Genomic DNA, 21,481 nt, shown 5'->3' on the forward strand with positions numbered 1-21,481 from the left:
TTAGGAGGACTATCTTAAAAAAAAAAAGATAAATATAAGAAAGAAAAGTATATTGAAGTTTTATATTTAGAACAAAAAAAACAATATCTCATATTAAGGACTGGAAATAATAAGATTTAATTTATATTAAGGACCGAGGTTAATATTATTATGTATTCCTGCTGGCCCTTATCATAGGAGGTCATCTAGAAAAATTCTTTGATCCTTTTTATAAGAAGTTTTGATAGTTTCAATGAGTATTAAATTTTTTTTTCATATATGTCTATATTTAATAAGGATAGTGAAAGAGTAGAAATTAATATGATGTTGGAATTTGATGTAGTTAACGAGGATAATATTAAAAGTTATTTGAGTTTTATGATAAATTTAATGCTTTTAACTGTTTTCACTGGCATGTATGAACTAGTTAGCAACATCTTATAATAAGGACTTAAGGAGATGGATTTTTTTTTCCCCGAGAAAAGTTGATGAATATTCTCATTGCCTTGCCAAATTGACCCATGATAATGGCAATGTTGACATTTTGTGTACCAGTACTTGTCCCCTTGGATTGAATAATGAGGTGATTAGCTTCACATTAAGAAAGGATGTAATTGGCATTTGCATGGTTTTACCCACATTGTCTTTCATTTCCCCCCCCCCCCCCGGGGTTTTTTTTTTAATACACTTTCATTTTCCTTTTAAAACAAAGGTGCCCTAACGTTTGTTGTGATTTACAAAATAGAATTACTTGATATCTGCGGGTCCTAAATGTGGATATAATTATAGATCCAGAATTGGATACCTAGAGGCAAGAACTGAAAAAAGTGTTATATTTTCTTTCTTTCTTTCTTTTTTTGTGTGTGTATAAAGCGCTAAAAGTTTTTTTTTTTTTTACAAGTGAAAATCAACCTTTTAAAATTAAGTGTGAGGTCTGGCAAAAAAAAAAAAGGTGTGAGGAGCAATGGATTTACTGTTATTCAATGTAGGAAGTAGTTAGAAAATTTATTCAAGCCCTAAATATAGTCGATGGAATCCATGATTTTTTTTTTTTTTGCTTTCCAATTTCTTTCTTGCAACCAAGGAGATTTTTAGGCAATTAAACTAATCTATTTAAAATATTTTCAACCAAACTGAAACATGGAGATTATAAATATAAAATATAATAATTAAATATTGACATAAAAATAAAAGAACTGAAGCAGCATCTAAGTTTCTTTTTTTTGGGGGTATTTTCTTGTTTTTGTGTTATTTCGGTGCTTGATCGCTCCCAAGCGGAACAGCAGATTCATCAGATTCCAAAATCAGAAGGAAAGTAGGAAGCTGCGAGGTGATGAAGCAGCTGGAGTTGACTGTGCTCCTATGTATAGCATGGGCGCTAGTACTGCTTTACGGCGAGATGTTTGCCTACTGGGTTCCCTCCCTTTTCACTTGTTCATGGCCTCATCTCCGCTCTTCCTCTTCCAATTCTACGGTACAATTCCTCTATTTCAGATGGTTTTGGGGTTGCTTTCCATTTTCGCCCTCTGGAATCGGGAACTTTGTGACCTTACCCTAGGAATTCCCGTTGCCCGGTTTCGTGGTGGTTTGACTGGCTTTCCTGATTTAAAGATCATTCGTGGCATTGTTGAAGAATTTGGAGTTTAATGATAAATCTTTGCTGATGAAGCCTATAATTATCATATTGAATCGATAAGAAAACTAATGGGTGCCATTATGCTACGAAGTTTGAAGACACCAGCTGTGTAACATTTTCCAAGTTTAATCTAGTGATGAATAAAGGAGTGAATTGTCAAAAACAAAAAAACTGTGACGAAAAAACAAGAAGCCTTTTTTTTTTTTTTGGGCTTCTTTTACACACACTGCGATGTAAACCCGGTACTTTATGTCATTTTTCGGGTCAGGGGGCTTCCCGTTTCTCATCTTTTAGGAAGTGATGGTGCGCACTCTTTTTTCCCTCTTTGTTCATATTCAGACCCGATGGTCTATCTTTAAGCAATTACATTGGTATCAATGTCTACTATTTTGGTACTTCGTTATTATTCCATTAGGTGATAATCTATCTTTGAGCAATTAAACTGGTAATAGTGTCTGCTTGTTTGGTGCTTTGCCAGTATTCTGCTGTATCAGTATAATTCTAAACCGAAGGCCCATCTTTGTGCTTAACATTGCTTGAAAGAATTGTTCGGAATTCCTTTTATTTTGTTTTGGTAGTTTGGCAACTCTTTGTAGGCAAGGTTAGGAAGCTTAAGTGAAGGCATGATGGTTTGATCGAATAGAATTTTAATTATTCTGGTTTTTTTTTTTTAAATTAAATATCTTTCTGGTGGAAAACTTAAACAGCCTCAATTCTTAGAGGTGGTCTCATTGTGCTTAAAAGCGATTGTTTGAGATTGATGCACACTTCTATGCTTCATCAGGTTGATTATCTAAAAGTGGCTGTGATTGCAGATCCACAGGTGAACTTATGCCCATAAATTAGTTTATGAATGTGAAAACGTCTGAATCTTCTCTTCTGATGGGATTTTTAAATTTTAACAGCTGATGGATAAAACCTCGCTTCACCTTCCTCCAGAATCACTAGCACTGCAGATTGCTGAATTTTACACTGATCTGTACATGCAGAGAGCATTCTTTGCATCTGTCGTCCCTTTAACGCCTGATGTCGTACTGTTTTTAGGTGATTACTTTGATGGAGGTCCTCACTTAACAGATGAAGAGTAAGTTCGGGTCATAAACACTTTTACTTATCTATTTGGTTTTCCACAAGATTTTATCAAGTTCTGCTGAAATTCTGTAATATATATTTAATTCTTTCGGCTAATCTTCCCCCGTGCCATGGGAGAAGATCTTAATTCTTAGCAATCTTTCTTATTCACAACCTTTTCATTTAAAAACCAAAGTATCTAAAGAGCTTATTAGTGTTTTTTCTGGTTGGACATTTAATTTTTTTTCCCCTCAGCTTATTCTTATAAAAGAAGACTTTCCTGGAAAGAGAAGTAAAAGTGCTTTAACTCCTTCAACATGTCTGATCATTAAAGCCCTCAATCTTGCCAAAAATTGATAGGCATGACAATCCTCTTGATGTAGACCTGAGCGTTATACTCTTATGGGTACATATAAGTAAACCGTGAATTTCTCTGTGTTGTAAACTCATACTGTGGCAGCTTGGCTGGCACCTAACGTCAATATCTTTCTTAATGATTGTGTTACTAATCGATTTTTTTTTTTTTAACATTTCATTATTAATTCACACTATATTGCTATGGCCAATTTTTTCTTCTTGATATTCCTAATGATTGGTATTTTGTTCTTGTTCAAGTAAGCTCTCCTACCTTGTAATTTAAAAAGACAATTGTTTATGCTTTATGGTCACTATTTATTCTTAATTCCTACCATGAAACTTTTCGTATTCTTTGAATGGGCAGATGGAAGAAATCTTTCAGTCGTTTTAGACATACTTTTGGTCTGAACGAACAAGGAAAATATACAGAAATGCAAGTTTACTACATTCCCGGAAACCATGATATTGGCTATGAATATAACCATGCTCAAAGGCCAGAGGTATTTCAACATGTGATCACTCACCTTTTAATTCCCTTTTCAAGAAGCACAAGCTGGCTCGTGATGTTATATTCACAATTAATCATTCAGTTATTCCCATTTATGGCCTTGGGCTATGGTGGGCTCAAAGTACTGTGTCAAATCAATGCCAAACATGTGACTAAGATTGCTCCTATATTTTAGTGGACATATGCACAATCTTTGAGATCATAAAAGTGGGCATTGGCATACCATAGAGCTGTCAATCAGTTTTGCGAAATAGCCTTTGCATGATTCTCTGACATTTATCTACACATTTGATCATTTTTATAATTTTGCTAAGCAAAATGAGGGAGGATATAATCTAGCCTTCAGTAAATTACCAAGAGCAAGTGTTATATGAATTATGATCCACAGCAATTTACATGACCTAGCTCAGTATGAGCAATTAATTTACACTTTCTAGATGCTTTCCTTGTTTTTGATTTCATAAGTTAATAGTTTATCTTGATTGGTTAAAAATATAAATCAAAGATTGAGAAGTACTGTTACACAACAAAGTGAAAAAAAAAGTGAAAAGGGGTAGTAAGAGTAAGCTTGGCTATTATAGTAGTTAGAGATGACTGTGGAACTAACCATCCAGTTGAGAGGGAGGACAGGGTTAGGGCTGTCGAATATTGAATAAATTCTTTTCAGTCATCTTCTGCCTAGAGTCTTCATATCTAATATTCTACTAGTTCCGATTTGAGCCATGGACATTTTCTGCTGCATCCCTTTCATTGATGACATTAGGTTTTGAAGTTGAAAATTAATTTAAACGCCAGTTTAACGTGGGAAATTTTGGCTAGAACTATTCAATGTGAATCATGTCAAGGTCTTGTTTATAAGATGTGGTTTCACTCGTGCTATATCACATGCAATTTTGTTAAAAAAATTTCTTCCGCATTTTAATCTAAAATTTTTTACTTTTTGTTGATTCCATACAGGTCATGGATGTCAGTATGAATTATCTATTAAATTGCACTTTTTATAATCTGTTTATTTTCTTTGTTTTCTTCTTTGTGTATTAATTTGCTAAATTACACAGGTTATCCGACGCTACGAAGAAACATTTGGAGCCAGGAACTATCGATTTGCAATTGGAAAAGTTGACTTTATTGCTGTTGATTCCCAAACAGTGGATGGTAAATTCTAGTCTGGCTTTCAAATTTTACATTTCATGTTCTATTCTTAATGTGTGCTTTGCATACAGAAGTTCTTAATTATGATTACTGTTAGAGATATTAGTCAAATCCATTGCTAGGCCTTTGTTGTTCATTTTTAGCCGTTGGTATGAAATGGTTGTTTGACCTGTTGATTGTGAAAATCTCTAGCACTCTCTACAACAAATTGCTCAGTATTTCAACCTATGATGAAATAAAAGGATCTTTACTGCATTTTGCGCTTCTTATTTATGTTACCTGAATGCATAATTTTTAACTATTCAGTTGGATAAAATGTAAACTTGAATTTCACTAACTGCAATTACTGAACTAATCGTTTATGCAGGACATCCAGAAAAGCATCTGGTTTCCAAAACTTGGGAGTTTGTGAAGAACGTCTCTGTTGGTAAGAATAGGCTTATATTATAGCACATTCTTGGGATTGAGTATATGACCTATAATAATATTATATATATATATATATATATATATTTCTCTGGCACATTTAGATGATGAAGCGCATCAAAGAGTTCTATTGACACACATTCCTTTATATCGGCCGGATGATACTTACTGTGGTCCTCATCGCAATTCACCCATCATTAATCAGGTAGTATCTTTTCCATTCCTCCCCCCTTTTTTTTCCTTTTTCTTTTTTGAAGTTTGTCTTCAGGAAGCCTATCATATGTTTTGTGGCGCTAACCCTTCCAATAGACTAGTATAGTGGTGTGTTCGAATGTTTCTCACCAGCCAATCTTAAAATTAATTATAAGTCTTTCTTTTGATATGTTCAGAGGGTATCCCGCACTTCTTCAGTTAATGACATATGGTAAGTTACTCATCTCAAAAGCCATGCAGGAAAAATTCAACATTGCACGACCAGATAGCAAGGATTCTGTTGACAGTTAATTCTTTTTCCTTTTTTTCTTTTCTGCCAAAGTTGACAGTTAATTCGATCATACAGGTATCAGAACTATGTTTCTGAGGATTCATCAAAAAGCTTAATGGACATGATCAAACCTGTGAGTTATATTTATGCTTCTTTGTCTAATGTGCATGACTATTCTACCCTGATTTAGATGTGTAACAAAAATTTAATACATAGTGGCTTTGCCAGTAATCATCGTTGATGGGGATTGATTTAAAAACTTAATGAACATGATCAAACCCATTGATTTACTATCTGCTCCTCGCAAGTTTGCATTGACTTCTACTGTGATTTGGGTGCGTGACAAAAGTTTTACGCATGGTAGATTTACCCATAGTAACTGCAGACGCAAGTTATGTATTCTCCCCCCCCCCCCTTTTTTTTGTGGTGTGTTCTCAAGTAGGGACATGTGTGTGGTGAATTGCTCATGCTGTGTTTTGTGCGCAATTTTTTAAAGGCCTTGTGTTTTGGACTCAAATGCTTAGTGTCTTTCCATTATGGAAGTATTTGCTTTGAAGGTGACTGGGAAACTAGAATGAGATTACTGTGTATACAGGGGAATGGAGACATCTTTTTCATTAAACTATTCATAATTTCTGCAGAAGCTTATTTTGTCTGGCCATGACCATGATCAGTGCACCGTTACTCACCAGCCAAAATTTGGGCCGATAAAGGAGGTAAGAACCATATTTTCTCAGCTCAACATTCTCCCTGATGAAAAACACAGTTAAATTGACAGTATTGTGCAGCACACTCTAGGCACCATAAGTTGGCAACAAGGAAACTTGTATCCTTCTTTCATGCTGCTATCAGTTAGTAACTCGACTCTTCCAAATTCTTCCACTCCAGAAGATGCTCTGTTGGCTCACCTATGCTTCCTTCCAATGCAAACACATATATACATAGGGTAATGCTAAACACCAATAATTATATTTAAACAATTTTACCTTAGCAGTTAAGGCAGCTTTTTGACGAATTGTGTGTTGCTGCAAATGGCAGGTATGCGGTGCTATTTATTCTTACCCTTCTTGCCGCCCTTCTTTGGCCAACAAGTAGCACAAGTTTTTGGCATCAATGTTGGAGCCTAGTGGGCTACAGTAAACAACTAATATCTAGTGCCCTATTTAGCGGGGATACAAAAGAGAAAGATGAGGATGCAAACTATGAATACGAGATGATGTGGGATGCAGAAGGATCAATGCATCTTGTGAAGAAGCCCTTGAATGCATCTGTTGTAAATTCAACTGAACGGAGTTTAGGGGAAAGGTATGCTTATTATTACTCGGTATATTCTTTTGAAGGCCTAGGCAATCCTATCATTCTTCCTATTTCTGGACCTTGTGTTCTGTAATTCTTGAAACCTCGTCATGTTCTTTTACGTCAGGGGCAATGCTGTGATGCGGCCAACTGCAAGAAAACATGCTTCTCAGGAAGGAGATGTCTCTGTGAATATGGATATGGCTTCAGGCAATGGATTTGATCCTATGGCCAGAATACCTTCGAGAACGGGAAGATCAAAGACAATATTTATAATCCAAAGATTGTTAAGGATGGTCCGAATGATTACAGTTATTGCGGCTGTAAATGTTCCCATCTACGTGATGTTGCTCTACAAGGATTGGATTGACAAATAAAGATGAAATAAATACTCACTCTGTTTTTGCTCAAGGTGGCTCCTAATTTCCTGTTAGAGGTATTGTTCAAACTGTATATCCCTATTAGAAAGTTCAAGTAGGCAATCTTCCATCAACATGATATATTTCATTCACTGTACGAGGCTTTTTGTATTTTTATCTGGGTAGTTTGAAACACTTTTTTTTTTTCAGAGGTGAAAGCAGGCAACACATATTTAACTTTTTTTGAGCTGAAGTAGCACTTATGTAACTTGTCGATGTCTTTCATAAACTAAAAAAAAAAAAAAAAAACTTGTCAATGTCAGAGCATAAAGTTTTTTTTTTTTTTTGATACAAAGAGCATAAAGTTGACGGTCTTATATCTTTCATCTGGAGTTCCAATGTTGTTTTTTGCTGATGTTGGGACTTTTTTTTTTTGGTTTTCATGTTGGGCCAACGCAACCCTAACGGGGAGGATTTGACCATCGGTGGGCTCAAGAGCCTTTTTTTTTGGGGTGTTACACTCAAACATTTTGTCACCAAATAAATCCGGAAAAAATCTACTAATTTTCCTCTTGAAAAATGACTTGATATTTTAACACCGGGAAAATTGCAATTAGGTCTTATCCAAGGAAATTAAATGCAAAAAGGTTTCTTAAAATCATAAAATTATTCTGAAGTCCTAAAGGATTTTTTTTTGCAATAAATTTATTTGTTTAATTATTAAATTATCTTTTTTTTTTTAAAGTTTGTATTGACAAGTAAAAGAGTAGTGGCTGACAACTTAGAGTGTAAGAATTAACAACTATCATGGCTAGTTTGATAACACATTTTCTCAGCATATCACAAAATGTAACGCATGAGTTGTCAAACCAGCCGCAATAATTATCAATCCTTACATTCTAAGTTGTCAACCATTACTCTTTCAGTTGTCAATGCAAACTTAAAACAAAAAATAAAAAGAGTAATTTGGTAATTAAACAAATAAAATTTATTGTAAAAAGGTCCTTTGAGATTTTAGAATAATTTCATGATTTCATGATTTCAAGAGATCTTTTTGTATTTAATTTCCTTATGTGGGACTTAATTGCAATTCTCCCTTTAACATTCTCTCCGTACGTACATGTGTGTATGTGTTCGGCAATCAAAAACTATAAGCCGCATATCACAACAGAATCTATTTTGATTAAAAATTCTTGAGTTGATGAATTACATTTTTCAGAAAATTAATTAGAGCTACAATTATTCAACGGAAAAAAAAGTATGAACAGAGCTCTTTTTTTTTTTTTTCAAAACATCTAATCAATTAAGCACTAATTAATAATGATTAATTTTTTAAGTGTATATTCGAGCATCCCTATTATTAATAAAGTCTGAGAACAAGTCATCGTTATTTCATATTGTATTTTTTTTAATCAAAGTCTTGAAAATAAATTAATAATTTAAGAACAAGAATCTAAGACTTTACTTGTTGCTAGTTTTGAACGTTGTGATTCTTTCGACTCCATGAAGCAAGATGTGCTAGAGTTTGGGGTTATTTTTTTATTTTTCCCCTGACGAACAAATGGTTGCATATAAAATTACAAATTCACTTTGTTTTTGGTACTTTACGAAATTTAAAAATTAAATTGTATTTAAAGTTTGTGAATGAGATGGCTTATCATAGATTTCATTAATACTACCTCCGGTCTTTAATATAAGATCCTGTTTGACTTTTATTTTGGTTCTAAATATAAAACCTCAATCCATTTTGTCTCTCATATTTATACATTTTTTTCCAAAGTAATCCTCCTAACAATGATAGTTCTAGTCAACACACTTGATTAGTAAAGATATTTTAGTAAAAACAATATCTGTTTAGGACAAATAACTAACTCAACTTATTTTTTTAATCTTTTCAAATTAGTCAACTGGCTCTTATAATTAGGACCGGAAGTAGTATATCATAATAACTTATTTATGCCTTTTTACACATTTCTACATGTGTGCTGGATCCACGACAATTTATGTAATTCATGAGCAATTTTAAAATTTCAATTCGAAGAATTAAAATGTGCATTATCTAAAAGTGAAGCTAAGGTTTCTATAAAGCAGCACAAACAAGCATTTAAGTACATGAGATCGCTGCAATTTCCTCACACCGTCATAAGATGCAAAATAGTAAATTATATGTTTTTCTGGAATCAATTATTATCGCTTATATGGGAAAAATGTCCGCATGAAGTTTCGCTGAATTTGCATTTTGCCAACCCAAAAAGGTGAAGACGCGTACGATCGGTGATCGGTTCTCCAGCTATTTGAAGTTGAAGCTTAAAATTGGCAACAACAAGTTTAAGTACAAGAAAATTGCCATTGCTATGGGATGTGAAGGACTAAACTGCTATTATTTAAACATCTCAAGATTGTACAGTTAATTGCTTCCATTGCCCTTCATGCATGCTCCGTAGTATACGTCGTGCTTGAATCTTGATGCCCAGATTGTGAAAAAGCGGTGCCTCAGGGTGCCCGTGCTACAAAATCCGTCCTTCCTTCTCCATCAGAAACCCTAATGGGTCAAACATGGGGAAAAAATGGGGAAGGAGAACAAAATGCCTCGGAGATAGAACCCCCATCGAAACCATACCATCTGGGCCATCAGAAACATCTTTGTTCAACGATGTACAGAAGAAGAGGAAGAGGAAGAGGAATAAAGTACTTGCATCTTGATAGAAGAAGCTGAAATTAAGAGGGTGTTCAAACTTCTCAGTCGTCTCCTTGAATATACCAACAGAGCAGCATGGTGGCACATCGGCGTAAAATATAGAGACGAGCTCGCTGCTCCTTCACTAATGAAGCACACTTGCTGCTAAATCCATACTCCTTCTTCTTCGCCGGTACCTTCGCTCCTTGGTTGTGGTATTTCATTTCAGCCATAGGTTCTGATTTCTTAGCCTTCTCCTTTCCAGAGAAAACCCCAAGAAAAGGAAGGAAAAAAAACTCCCAAACAGAGCTTGAGGAGTGATGAGGAACCCTGGTTATAACTTATATATAAACATAGCCGTATATAATTTATATGTACAAGAGGCCACAGCTTATGGTTGGGTGAATGGAGTGAAAGGGAAGGGAACGTGGGAAGGCTCGAAAACTGAGGGATTTGCAGGCTTCAGGGGTATAGAATTTGATGAAGGCAAGGCGGAATGAACGTGGGTCTTGAACTTGTTTATGTGAAAGCAATAAAAAATGCACGAGTTTGTGATTACCAATGTAAGTTGAGCTTGTTGGAGTGCGAAAACGAGGGAAGGGTTAATTAAAAAAGTGGCAAAGGTGAGCATGAAAAGGGGGAACTGCTGTAATCCAGACAAGGCACAGAGTGTTTAGCCATGGGAACAAGGACCCGGCACACTTAGGTGGATTCATGGGTTCGATTGGATTCTGCCTTTGCCTTATGTTCCAAAGCCCAACATTATCTTCTGTTTTTGTGGTAACTTGTTTGCTGATAAATTTATTTTCTGTTAATGACAGTTTGATAACTCAAGATATGCCCTAGATTATAATGCCTATATACATATATTAGGAACTACTGATGATTATGCTTATTCTGAAGATACTCTAAAATCAGTATCCTTCTGAGGCTGGATTAGATTGGTGGATGGAATACGTTGATCTGGACTTGTTTATTTCATGATAGTATACGATATTCTCTTTCATTTTTTTTAGCAATGATATTCTCTTTCATATTTTGGTATGTAGTTTTTTTACAAGAAAAAGGACTAGGAGGATTAAGAACTTCGGTACTAAATCTTTTTGTGTTCTTTGGGTGAGCGACACATAAATCAGGGTTATCCAAGAAAATATCTGTGGTTAGCTAATTAGGCTTGAAAGATATTGGCTATAACTCTTATGTAATATTTATTATTATTATTTAGTGTTTGTAGATCATGAGATCTATTATTTTAATTAGATCGATTTCATCAAAACTTAATTATTCGATAAGAAAAAAGACGTATTTGAATGAAAGGCACACTCTGAGAATTTGAATTTCCTCAGTTTTCTAATGTAAACATGAGTCATTATGTGAGAGAAAAACATAATCGGGTGATTGGGTTTGGATGCATACTTTCTGTCTCTTTCTCTCTAATATAATAACTCATGTTGGCACTAAAAAAATGAAACAGATCTAAATTCATACTTTGAAGTGAGAATCAATCTTTATATTTCCTTGTTTATTTATGATGTCTGCTTGAAAATTTTATTCCCTAGAGAGTGATGGAGATGTAGTGATAACTAACTAAGTGATATTCTTGAGTATTAATATGGAGGTTTGAAGCTTGGCTTCCAACTTTTAATGACTACCAGAAGTTTGGGATCTAAGCATAATATTGAGTAGAATCTTTTAGGAGATAGTTTCCGCCTATATGGATATTTTTGTTATATATGGCCTGAATCTAGATGATCTTTTTCCTAACTTGGCATTATTTTCAGGCCAAATCGAATGGAAATCTCAAAGGTAATATAATCTTGATCTAAAAGATCTGCATAGTCCTGCTGTTACATGCATACTTGTACAAACACATCTAATATATGCTCACCACTAGCTGTACATAAGCTGCTTATGTTTGTAGTAACGTAGTTGTAAATTTGTATTATTTACATGAGAGATATTTGAGAGATTCTATTATCATCCATATTTGTTACAAAAGGAGCCCTTTTATTTTCACACTACAGAATACTGCTAAAGCCTTTCAATGTAAGTAGTTATACAAAGTATTTGACACAAAATATAACTAATCGGACCTCATCTATTGCATGAAATTCCTGTGGAGCTTATTAGTTGCTTTCCATCCTATTAGAGTTGGTCCGAGTTATTGGAAGATACTATGATTCCCATAAACCAAGAAGGCGTTATATTAATGTGAATATTTTTGAATTCAAATTAGAGGTATCATCAATCATTATCAAACAGGGGACACAATCTTTTCTAAAATATATCAGTAAAGTATCAGTGAGTTGGATAGGAGTTAGTTAGAGAGTTTCTTTTAATTCTAAATATAAAATCTCAATTAATTTTAAGACTTTGAGCTTTATTGTTACGCTTTAAGCTAAGAGGAAGATTTATTCTATTTTTGGTGTTTTTTTGTGGGTTTTTTAGGTGGGTTTTTTTTTGGGGGGGGTTTATCGCTTTCCCTTACGTGCGTTGACTACATTTTCCTTGGGTGAACAAAACAAAAAGGAAAAAAAAAAAAAAAAAAGCTGGAAGAAGAAGATGAGGACTAACATGCCTTTCTTGCATAAGAAGGATCGATTTCATACAATATATTTGGCGGAGTGGGTCACAAGCTGCCTCGGTTTTTAGTTATTACAGCTTTTACAATCTTGTGGGCGATCAGTAGATCTCAAGCAACATGAAGTTTGATGCCTTCCATATGTTAACAGTACAGGGATAAGTGTACTTCAATGCACATATTGCGAAGCTAGCGCATACTCCAACACTCCGAACGGCTTCCATTACAGTAGAAGAACGAGAGATCAAATTGGTAATCCTGTTGACTTCCATGCATGCACAATAACAATTGTTGAAAGATGTTTTGCCCCCATCAAAGCATCGGCTGTACGTTTTTACCTCTCTAAATATAAAATGGGCTTATCTTTGTATTCACCTACAGATATTGGGAATATAAAACCAACCGGATAGTGAATTTACAGTGCAGGGGTCAAGATACAAAGAAGATGTATATATTATAACTAAGAGAAAATATATAAGAATTAAAAATTAATTAACTAATTTGAGTAGATTAAAAAAATTAGTTAAGTTACTTGTTTATAATAAATAAGTACTCTTCTGATCTTAAATATAAGACTCTTATACAAGTGTGTATAAAGATTTTATATTTAGGACTAGAAGAGTATTATTTTTTTGCAGAATACTGTTATTGATCATTCATATTGATTAGAACTATCATTTAGCGAAATATTTAATATGTATAACTGCTGTAAGAATTATTTAGAAAAATGAATACACAAAATAAACTGGGATCTTACAGTTATATTTAATATCTTGCCTCCGTTCTCCATCTCCCTCCTCTCTTTGCCTTCCTTCGTTTTTCTCCTCCAGTTTCTCCATTTCTCTCTCTTACAAAATCCTATCATGCACCGACCAATGGCGCCTAACTCCAGTGGGTTTTTGCGGGAGACAGTTTCGAATTCTGCCGGCAGAATCAGAAGCAGCGAAGCAGAGAAAGTTGTGAAGGTTTGTCCTGGAAAATGGTCGCCAAACTTGCTCAAGAACTAGAGACAGAAAATAGGGCAGAGAGCAATGAAGACGTGGCAGCTTAGAATAAGGCGGCGGCCAGAACCTGCAACGATGAACTTGCGACAAGGAGCATGAATTGTTGCGAGAGAGAGTGAGAGAAATGGCGGAGCACGTTGGGAGAGTGAAGCAAGCATGGCGTGTTGGGGTTCGGAAAGACGCCGTGAAGCGAGTGAGGTAGGAGTGCCGCCGCCACACTGTGAGAACGTGAACGAACGGGGTTTAGAAATCCTTCTTTCTCCTTTGATGTAATAATTAATAATTCAGATTTTATACTTTATAAAATTATTATTATAATATTACATAAATATGAGAGAGAAAATTAACATCAACGTTTTAAAATATTAAATCTGAACAATCTATTATTTGGTAGAGATGAGATTCTGAAAAAAAAAAATAAGAAGAATTACGAAAGGATCAAAACCCAAAAAAATGGAAGGCGGCAAGAGAAGAGAGAGTGAGGGTACTGGATTTAGTCACTCGTAAAATTTAGATCATTTAAATTGAGGGACAATTAGCCTGAAGGACCGGAGAGATATTTAGAGGATATTTGGATAGAAATCAAACCATAGTTTTAAAAATATTTTTACAGTTTATAAAGTAAATATGTGAAAGAGTTTATTTTGTTTTGTACAAAAGTGTTTTTTACAAACACTTTTAAGGATTGTCAAACACATTTTTAATTTAAAAGCCTTTTAAAGTGTTATTTATCTTTGAGGACATGAAGGAAAAGAAATAAAACCAAAATGACCCAAATATTCTCGTGCTCCAATTTGTCTCGTGATCTTTTCACGTTATTGCTTCATTGTTCCTACTCATGAAATAGTGGATACGTAGAGACAGCCATTTTCTCTGTCGTTAAAAGTTGCTTCATCTTCTATTTTCATATGTCTAAAATTTCTTAATTAAGGCATGATGAAGATGAAAATGAAAATGGTGATGAGATTAACAAGTGTGCAGAGGATGTTGGATCTAGTTAAGGGTGGCTTGGATTTCCTTGATGATTGGATTTGATATTTTGCTTTAATTGCTTCAACTTTGCATTCCCATTCCAACATCAGATTAGCTTTGGAGGGGATCACAGTCTCCACGACATCAAGAAAGATGGTTCTATCCGCCCTCTTGATGATTTTATACCTTCCATTCTCATAGTTGTAATCAAAGTATCTAATGATTGAAGACGAAGATTCTGAATTCGCTAGAAAGACATACTTACTGATAAAATATCACACCAACATCAACCCTTTCCCTAATTCTAGTCAAATTATAAACTATTGTAATTATAAATTTCTATAGGTCTACAGCAAACCATTAATTAATTTTTCCTACAGAAATTCCCAGAAGGACTATGGCAAAAACTTATTAACACCATCCATTATGACTTATGATTCAGCCGGCGTACTAAAACTACTCTTGGATCCACCGCACTTGTGCAATTATTTATTATTTGTTTTGAAATATTAGAATCACTAATAAGTTAGTTTGCTTGTAAGTTAGGTTAAGAGCTCTTTGTCAGCTTGTTGGAGGAGACGCGGGGGCTCAAGGGCAATTCAGTATTTTTGAATTTATATTTTAGTATATGATCCCCTTAAATAATTGTAATTTTTAAAGTTCTCTCCAACAAATATCTTTTTTTTTTTTTCAAGTCGTTCTCTCTAATTCTCCCTTAAATTTAATATGAATGATTGAGATTTAATTTATTTGTACTTTTTTTAAATGTTTTCTATTTTAATAGATATAAAATTGAAAATAACAATATCTTAGTTGATAATTTTTTTCAAAAACATTTTTTTAATTTAAAGATTATCAATTAAAAGTTTTAAATTTAATCCGTTAAAATTATATTTGGATGGTGTAAATCTCATTACAAGCACAAAAGGACCAACACTAGAACTGATTCCGAAAAAGAGAAGACCATGGAGAAAAGAATCAGGGCATCAGGCAAACCCAAGTCACTGGCCAGAGATGTTGGAATTTTGATGGTATTTATTTAGAACTTTTCCACATACGGGAATTTTTCCTCCTCTCTTTTCTCTCTCTCTTTTCGAGAGTGTTGCACCTTTTTTTTTTAATTGTACTTGCTTCTTTATCTTCTTGTATTTATTCATTTCTATTATTCTAGCTCTGTAACAAGCAAGGAAATTTCGAGAACGTTGTACACCTAGCCTGTTAAAGTAAGGTGAAAGAACTACTAAATGATTATTGAATACAACATTCAGCATGCAGCAATTAATTTTTTTTATGCAACAATTACTAATCAGTATTTGACCAACATGTATTGTTAGCTCTTATGTAAATTAGATTCAAGAAGGAATATATATATCTATATATAGAGAGAGAGAGAGAGAGAGAGTGAAGAGTGGTTAAGCAACAGATATAAATGACTTGGCTACTCATGTTCATCATCCGCGAGTCATCCGGCGTTGAGCCAACAAGAAATCTCCTTGGACGCTTCATATGGCAATTATTCATCCTTTCTCACAATCGAAACCCCTCAGCCCACCATTGTAGCAGCATTTGGCTGTTGATACTGCCAGATTTCAGCAACAAAATCATTGACCAAAGAATCAAGCATTTGATCCTCAACCTCTGCTCCTAGTTCAGTAGCATCAACATTAAAATCTAGCCATCCTCCATGTTGGCCGCTCATGTCCTTATCCACAAGTTCGTCGACCATAGAATCCCCCATGGCTCCCCACCTACAAATCTCCTCGTACACTTCATCTGCCAACCGTTCATTCTTTCTCACCATCATAACCCCTTTGGCCCACATTTTGTAACCCCCCCTTGCATAACGCCTACATCTTATGTCCATGCATTCACTCACACAATCAAATATAACTTTCCTGTGTATCCTAGAGGACCTAGACTCACTACCAACATTCTCAAACCCTTCTTTCATACTTTCCAGCTGACTGAATAGATGGGGGCGCACAATCTCTCGTGCTTGACCAAGGACAAAGTCCATAAACATCAGTTCCACATTACACAAACACAATATTTCTTTCACATAGTCCAGTTCCCATGTACTTGATCTTCCAGTCGATGTTGAAGAAGCTGAATCTGATAGCTCAGTATCAGCTTCCGCATGATAAGATTTACGCGAAGTGTTCAGGCCAAAGACTTCCTGATCTTGCACAAAAGAGCACAACTTGCTTTCTGAAATTGGATATAGCAAACATTAGGTACCGATTAGGCATGTCATAGCTAGATTTAATAAAGATGATTGACAGTCCAATCCTCATAAATGAGTGTGCGTGTGGATATGTGCAAAGATGCTGCTTTTACCTCCTGTGCTATTAGCAGCATTTGTGCTGACTAGAGATTCACAACTTTCAGTTGAGCAAGAAGGTTCAAGGACAGCTATTGGGCTCGAGTGTCGACAGTTCAATAGCTGTGATTTCATCTGATTGAACCCAAACTCCTTCATCCCATCAGCAACCTGTAATATTTTCACGTTTGTTATGATGAAATGGGCATGCATATGGAAGACTAAATTTTGTAACACTGCAAACTTCAGTGCCCCTCTAAATGATTCAAATTTTTCATACATGAATTACTACTAAATGTTTCAGGCACCCTCACTACTTGCAAAACAGAAGACAAGACTATCCATATGCTTAGATATTGATCGCCCCTTAAGCTTTTGGAATGTATTCATTCTTGATACGGGCTTGAAGGGGGTATGTCAGAGGTGATAAGAACAATAATTTATCGGCTTTTTCCTGAGCACAGAAATAAATTCCTTTAAAGCGTCTACTATTAAATTCTATACTCTATAGTACAATTATAACGTGGACAATTTTTACAAATGGGCACACAGTATTGACTCCTTAGCGAATGGTTCCTCCATTTGTCAAATTTTTATTGGACAATTATGAAACACCAAAAAGGTGTCTCTAAGTTCCTCCTCCTCTATCAACTCAAGCTTGTTGAATGAATAGGTTTATGACTCTTGTTTCTCGGAACAGGCCAAAAGAGTAGTAATTAGCCAGTCACATCTTTTATTCTTTTAAGCCTATTGTCACATCAAAGCAAATCAAGTCTAAATTTTTCTTTCTTTTCTCTTTTAACCCTGTGAGTTGTCATTCACAAAACAGAATAAATAAAACTAGCATTCTAAACAATTCTAAATGAGAATTATAATTTTTTCACATACCAATGACTTGTATTTTGATGTTAATTCAGGGAGACTAGTGGGGGAGATATCAGAATAGTGCCTGGTGCATAATGCATCTGTAGATAGCACGTCTTGGTCCTTTTGTTGCAACCTCTGGAGGTGGTTAACTAAACTAGGGGAAGATGTCGGATCTACTGAGTTTGATGCAATACTAGAAGATGTCCTGGCTTTATCAGAGCTATTACATGAAGGATCGACTCCATACATAAATTCCCTCAGTTTCTGTTCTAAAAGAATACTCAAGGCATCACCAGATATTACATTGCATCCTACTGGAGTTGTTGCTTTCTCTGGCTCAACCAATTCTTGTTTAGTGTGGTGATCCAAGGAACAATCATTACCCTTCTGACGAACTTGGCCAGATGCATCAAAGCCATTGTTATTTCTTGTCAATGGTGTGGTGAACGTAAACGAAACTACATCCATGTCTTTCCTTTTGACATCTCCTACCCAACTAAAACTGTCCTTACCTTCTAGATTACACTCAATAGGCTTCTTTGTTTTGTCAATGAACAAAATATCAACAGCCTGATCATTCCAGTCCTTGTCTGTTGATCTTTTCTTTCTAGGGAAATTGTTTGTACTGGCATATAAAACTTCATTTTCACAATCAACTGCCCCCAACCTTGACTTCCTGGTACTACTTTTGGATTTCCCAGTAGATCTACTACTAGAACTTCTTTGACGCCCATAGGAGGAGTTCCCTGACAGAACTTTCCTATCACTGGAAGCCAAAGGCTTTGATGGTAACTTGCCCTTATCAACTGAACAATTCTGTTTTTCATTGTTTTTCCGGAGAACACCAGTAGTACCTTGCACAGAAGATTTTTTCTGCATACTCTTTTGAGCATTAGTCTTCAATGGTGGGTTGGGTTTTGGCTCATGATGTTCTTTCTGGCCCGTCAAACCTCTACTGCCATTCCAATTCTTTTGAGAAGGTTCAGAAAGCCTAATTTTTCTTTGAGAAACCTCTCTGTGTTCTTTCAAATCTCTGGCTCTAGATGTTATGGTAGACAAACCAGAAAGAGGTGTTTTTTTTGAAGGCTGGTCTTTTTCTTTAAGACTTCGAACCTTCAATGATAGAGAAGATGAAGCCATGGATGGAGTTTTATGCTTTGCAGTAGCTTGGGGCCCAGGTTCAACAATCCTTGCAACAGCTTCCATTATATAAGCAGGATTGTTGCCTGGAACAAAGCCAGGACTCTTGATAGGAGACAAAAGCTTATGGCGTGTGACAGGAATTGATTTAGCTGACTTAGGTGGCAATACTTCAGTTCGGAACTTCTCAATTGGCCTGCTAAGGATCTTTTGGGGCTTTGGCTCCATGAAGTTCCTAGAAGAGCCCTCAACTTTTTCAAACAAATTTCCAGAATAAATGGCCTGATCATGCTGATAGGTCAGGTTTTTCCTACAATATGGAGCATCTTGAAGAGATCGGGTATCAAAATATGGAGAAGAAGAGGGCTCGGGAAAACTAGGAGGGGGCAGAGAATCTAATCCCATAAGCCGAGCAACCACGCCTGGCACCCTTGTTCCACATGCTTCATCATCTGTAACTGATGAAGCACAACTATGATCACTTCCTCTAACACTTGCCCCAGCTCCAATTTCATCTTCATTCACCTGAAATTTTTGAAGTGACTACCTGAATTTCATGACCAGAAACAGTATTTTAGAGAGCAAGTGATTGTGATATTACCCCCACATAGGGCCAAGTCATTGCCAAGCTGTCATCAACATTTTTCGCCTGCTTCAAAGATTCTTCAAATGCTGAAAAGAAAAAAAAAGAAAAAAAGAAAGAAATCAAAATCAAAACCCGTAATCATTAATGCCATTAAACCTTCATAGAAAGGATGCACAAGGCAATATCCATAAACACATTATCATTTAGTCAAGACAGACAGCATGTGTACCTGGCACATCTGACTTAGAAGCAAACAATTTCTTCCGAGATTTTGAGGTCCAGTCAAACAACTGGAAAAACCCGCCAACTTGCCCTCCTCCACTTTTTGTTCCTTCTTTCTCAACTCCCATTCTTGAAGCAAAAGTAAATAGACCTTCATAAAATATTTCTGATAATACAGAAATATTAATCCTTTAAATCAAGATAAAATTATAATCCATCTGAGAAGTTCAAAGAAAAATAAAGTCGATCTAGAAACCTACAATAAACAATAGTACATTGGAGTAACTGTATTAAATCAAGATGCGTCCACGGCACAGAAGAGCAGGGCCAGAAGATTTCGTCAGTTATCAAGAGCGTCATAACATTCATTGTACATTTATGTTCATCTTTTGGTGTAAAAAGTCCATTGTTAACAATGTAAATTTTAGAATAACCGAAACTGAAGATTAACCGGATACGAGGAGACCAATACAGAGATTATCCTTAAAGATTAAAAGTCATACCGCCTACCTCTTGTGTGAGATAAAACAATTATAACCCCCGCAGCCTTATATGGCGCTACACAAACTGCAAAGCATGGATACAGCCACTGCTAATCCCTCCAATCAAGCATCTGGTCCAGAATAATTACACTGACATGTGAACTTAGTGTGAATTACTACACTAATCAAGTTTCTTCAGAATAAAACCATAATTACCACAAGCAGCGAATGCTACTTCTAATGAGCAGATCACACAAACCAACAGCAGTTACAGTTGTACCAGTTCAGGGTACAGAATCAGATTATCAATCAATTGGGCTTTACCGGAAAATGACTAAATTAATAGTCAATAACAAGTAATTACATTTCGTATCTAAGCAACTATCAGCTATCTGACAGTGATACGCCAGTATAAATTATTGTCATTTATCCACCTCCGGTTAATTAGGGATATAATTAACTTGACTCACCAGACCAGCTCACGAAATTGAGAGATTATTAATTTGAACTCGAACATGAACTCAAGTATTCTACCAACATTAATAGAGAAAATAATATAACCTGAATGATCTTCTAAAGAAAATCCTGAGTGTCCAAAGAAATGTTCTCGCCTTTTACAATCTATTTATCGAGTCCATTGACTTCATATGGTGAAAAGGATGAAATAGATAAATGCAGGAAAACTAGTAATACATACAAGTGTTCTTTTGACTCATCGTTTTTGGACGTGAAAACCTCAACAAGAAAACATCATTCTAACAGCCCATTACCTCAAGGCACCAGATTGAGGTCAATCAACGGTCGAGAACAGAAACTCAATCCAGAAAATAAGAAACAATAGTTGACCTGCCACTTAATACATCAGTACCGACGAACTTGCGACGAGTAGAGCGTGCATTGTTGTGAGAGAGGGTGAGAGCAATGGCGTAGCACGATGGGGGAGTGAGGCAACCGTGGCGAGTTAGGGTTGGGGAAGACGATGGCGCGAGGGAGTGAGGAAGGAGTGTCGCGTTCACACTCAGAGGATCGGAAGGAATAGGGGCAGTAAGGTCATTTACCAACTTTTGTACTCATGTCTTGGGCAAATTTTTAGATTTTAGGATTTTGGCTCAGTCTTAGAATCTATTTTATGATATAAATTATCCTATAAAATAAATTTTATATTTAAAATAAGAGGAATTGTATTTATTTAGAATTTTTTTGAGCGGTTTTAAAATAAGAAAATTGGAGAAAAATATTGATTTAAAATTTAATTGACAAATAGTCTCAAAAACTTTGTAGGTCCTTAATATAAGACTCTGTTTGACTTTTATTTTAGTTCTAAATATAAGACCTCAATCCACTTTGTCTCTCATATTTATA

General features: G+C 35.4%; 2 protein-coding genes across 5 annotated transcripts; one reads left to right on the top strand and one right to left on the bottom strand.

Moving 5' to 3' along the window:
* The first annotated feature begins 1,276 nt into the window (after positions 1-1,276).
* LOC114751812 (uncharacterized protein C630.12) lies at positions 1,277-7,445 on the top strand. The gene is made up of 13 exons (XM_028940493.1): positions 1,277-1,453; positions 2,400-2,438; positions 2,521-2,699; positions 3,408-3,543; positions 4,610-4,706; positions 5,071-5,130; positions 5,234-5,334; positions 5,519-5,553; positions 5,689-5,746; positions 6,255-6,329; positions 6,402-6,559; positions 6,652-6,918; positions 7,037-7,445. Exons 1-13 carry the CDS (start codon positions 1,313-1,315, stop codon positions 7,284-7,286), a joined length of 1,596 nt encoding a protein of 531 aa, XP_028796326.1. The 5' UTR covers positions 1,277-1,312; the 3' UTR covers positions 7,287-7,445.
* Positions 7,446-15,769: 8,324 nt separating this feature from the next.
* LOC114751815 (uncharacterized) lies at positions 15,770-21,136 on the bottom strand. 4 transcript variants are annotated; one of them, XM_028940499.1, is made up of 7 exons: positions 20,966-21,136; positions 20,148-20,250; positions 19,645-19,803; positions 19,431-19,501; positions 17,711-19,354; positions 16,840-16,993; positions 15,770-16,710 (listed from the first exon to the last, which is right to left on the bottom strand). In XM_028940499.1, exons 3-7 carry the CDS (start codon positions 19,763-19,765, stop codon positions 16,046-16,048), a joined length of 2,655 nt encoding a protein of 884 aa, XP_028796332.1. In that variant the 5' UTR covers positions 19,766-19,803; positions 20,148-20,250; positions 20,966-21,136; the 3' UTR covers positions 15,770-16,045. The 4 variants fall into 4 exon arrangements, with proteins under 4 accessions (XP_028796332.1, XP_028796329.1, XP_028796330.1 ...); XM_028940496.1 differs by having other exon boundaries at positions 20,890-21,136; XM_028940497.1 differs by having other exon boundaries at positions 20,148-20,269; positions 20,890-21,136.
* Between the last annotated feature and the right edge of the window lie 345 nt (positions 21,137-21,481).

This window comes from Neltuma alba, unplaced genomic scaffold (assembly GCF_004799145.2).
Source record: "Neltuma alba isolate B1F8T4 unplaced genomic scaffold, ASM479914v2 tig00007116_pilon, whole genome shotgun sequence".
In the NCBI taxonomy this organism is placed as follows: Eukaryota; Viridiplantae; Streptophyta; class Magnoliopsida; order Fabales; family Fabaceae; genus Neltuma; species Neltuma alba.

What these genes read in the sequence shown, in the direction of transcription:
- LOC114751812 (XM_028940493.1), top strand. Translation starts at nt 1,313, where the DNA reads ATGAAGCAGCTGGAGTTGACTGTGCTCCTATGTATAGCATGGGCGCTA. An exon ending in CTGTGATTGCAGATCCACAG is followed by an intron (nt 2,439 to 2,520) that starts GTGAACTTATGC and finishes AAATTTTAACAG; the next exon opens with CTGATGGATAAAACCTCGCT. An exon ending in CAAACACATATATACATAGG is followed by an intron (nt 6,560 to 6,651) that starts GTAATGCTAAAC and finishes TGCAAATGGCAG; the next exon opens with GTATGCGGTGCTATTTATTC.
- LOC114751815 (XM_028940499.1), bottom strand. Translation starts at nt 19,765, where the DNA reads ATGGGAGTTGAGAAAGAAGGAACAAAAAGTGGAGGAGGGCAAGTTGGC. An exon ending in TTCTAAGTCAGATGTGCCAG is followed by an intron (nt 19,502 to 19,644) that starts GTACACATGCTG and finishes TTTTCTTTTCAG; the next exon opens with CATTTGAAGAATCTTTGAAG. An exon ending in CATCAAAATACAAGTCATTG is followed by an intron (nt 16,994 to 17,710) that starts GTATGTGAAAAA and finishes AAAATATTACAG; the next exon opens with GTTGCTGATGGGATGAAGGA.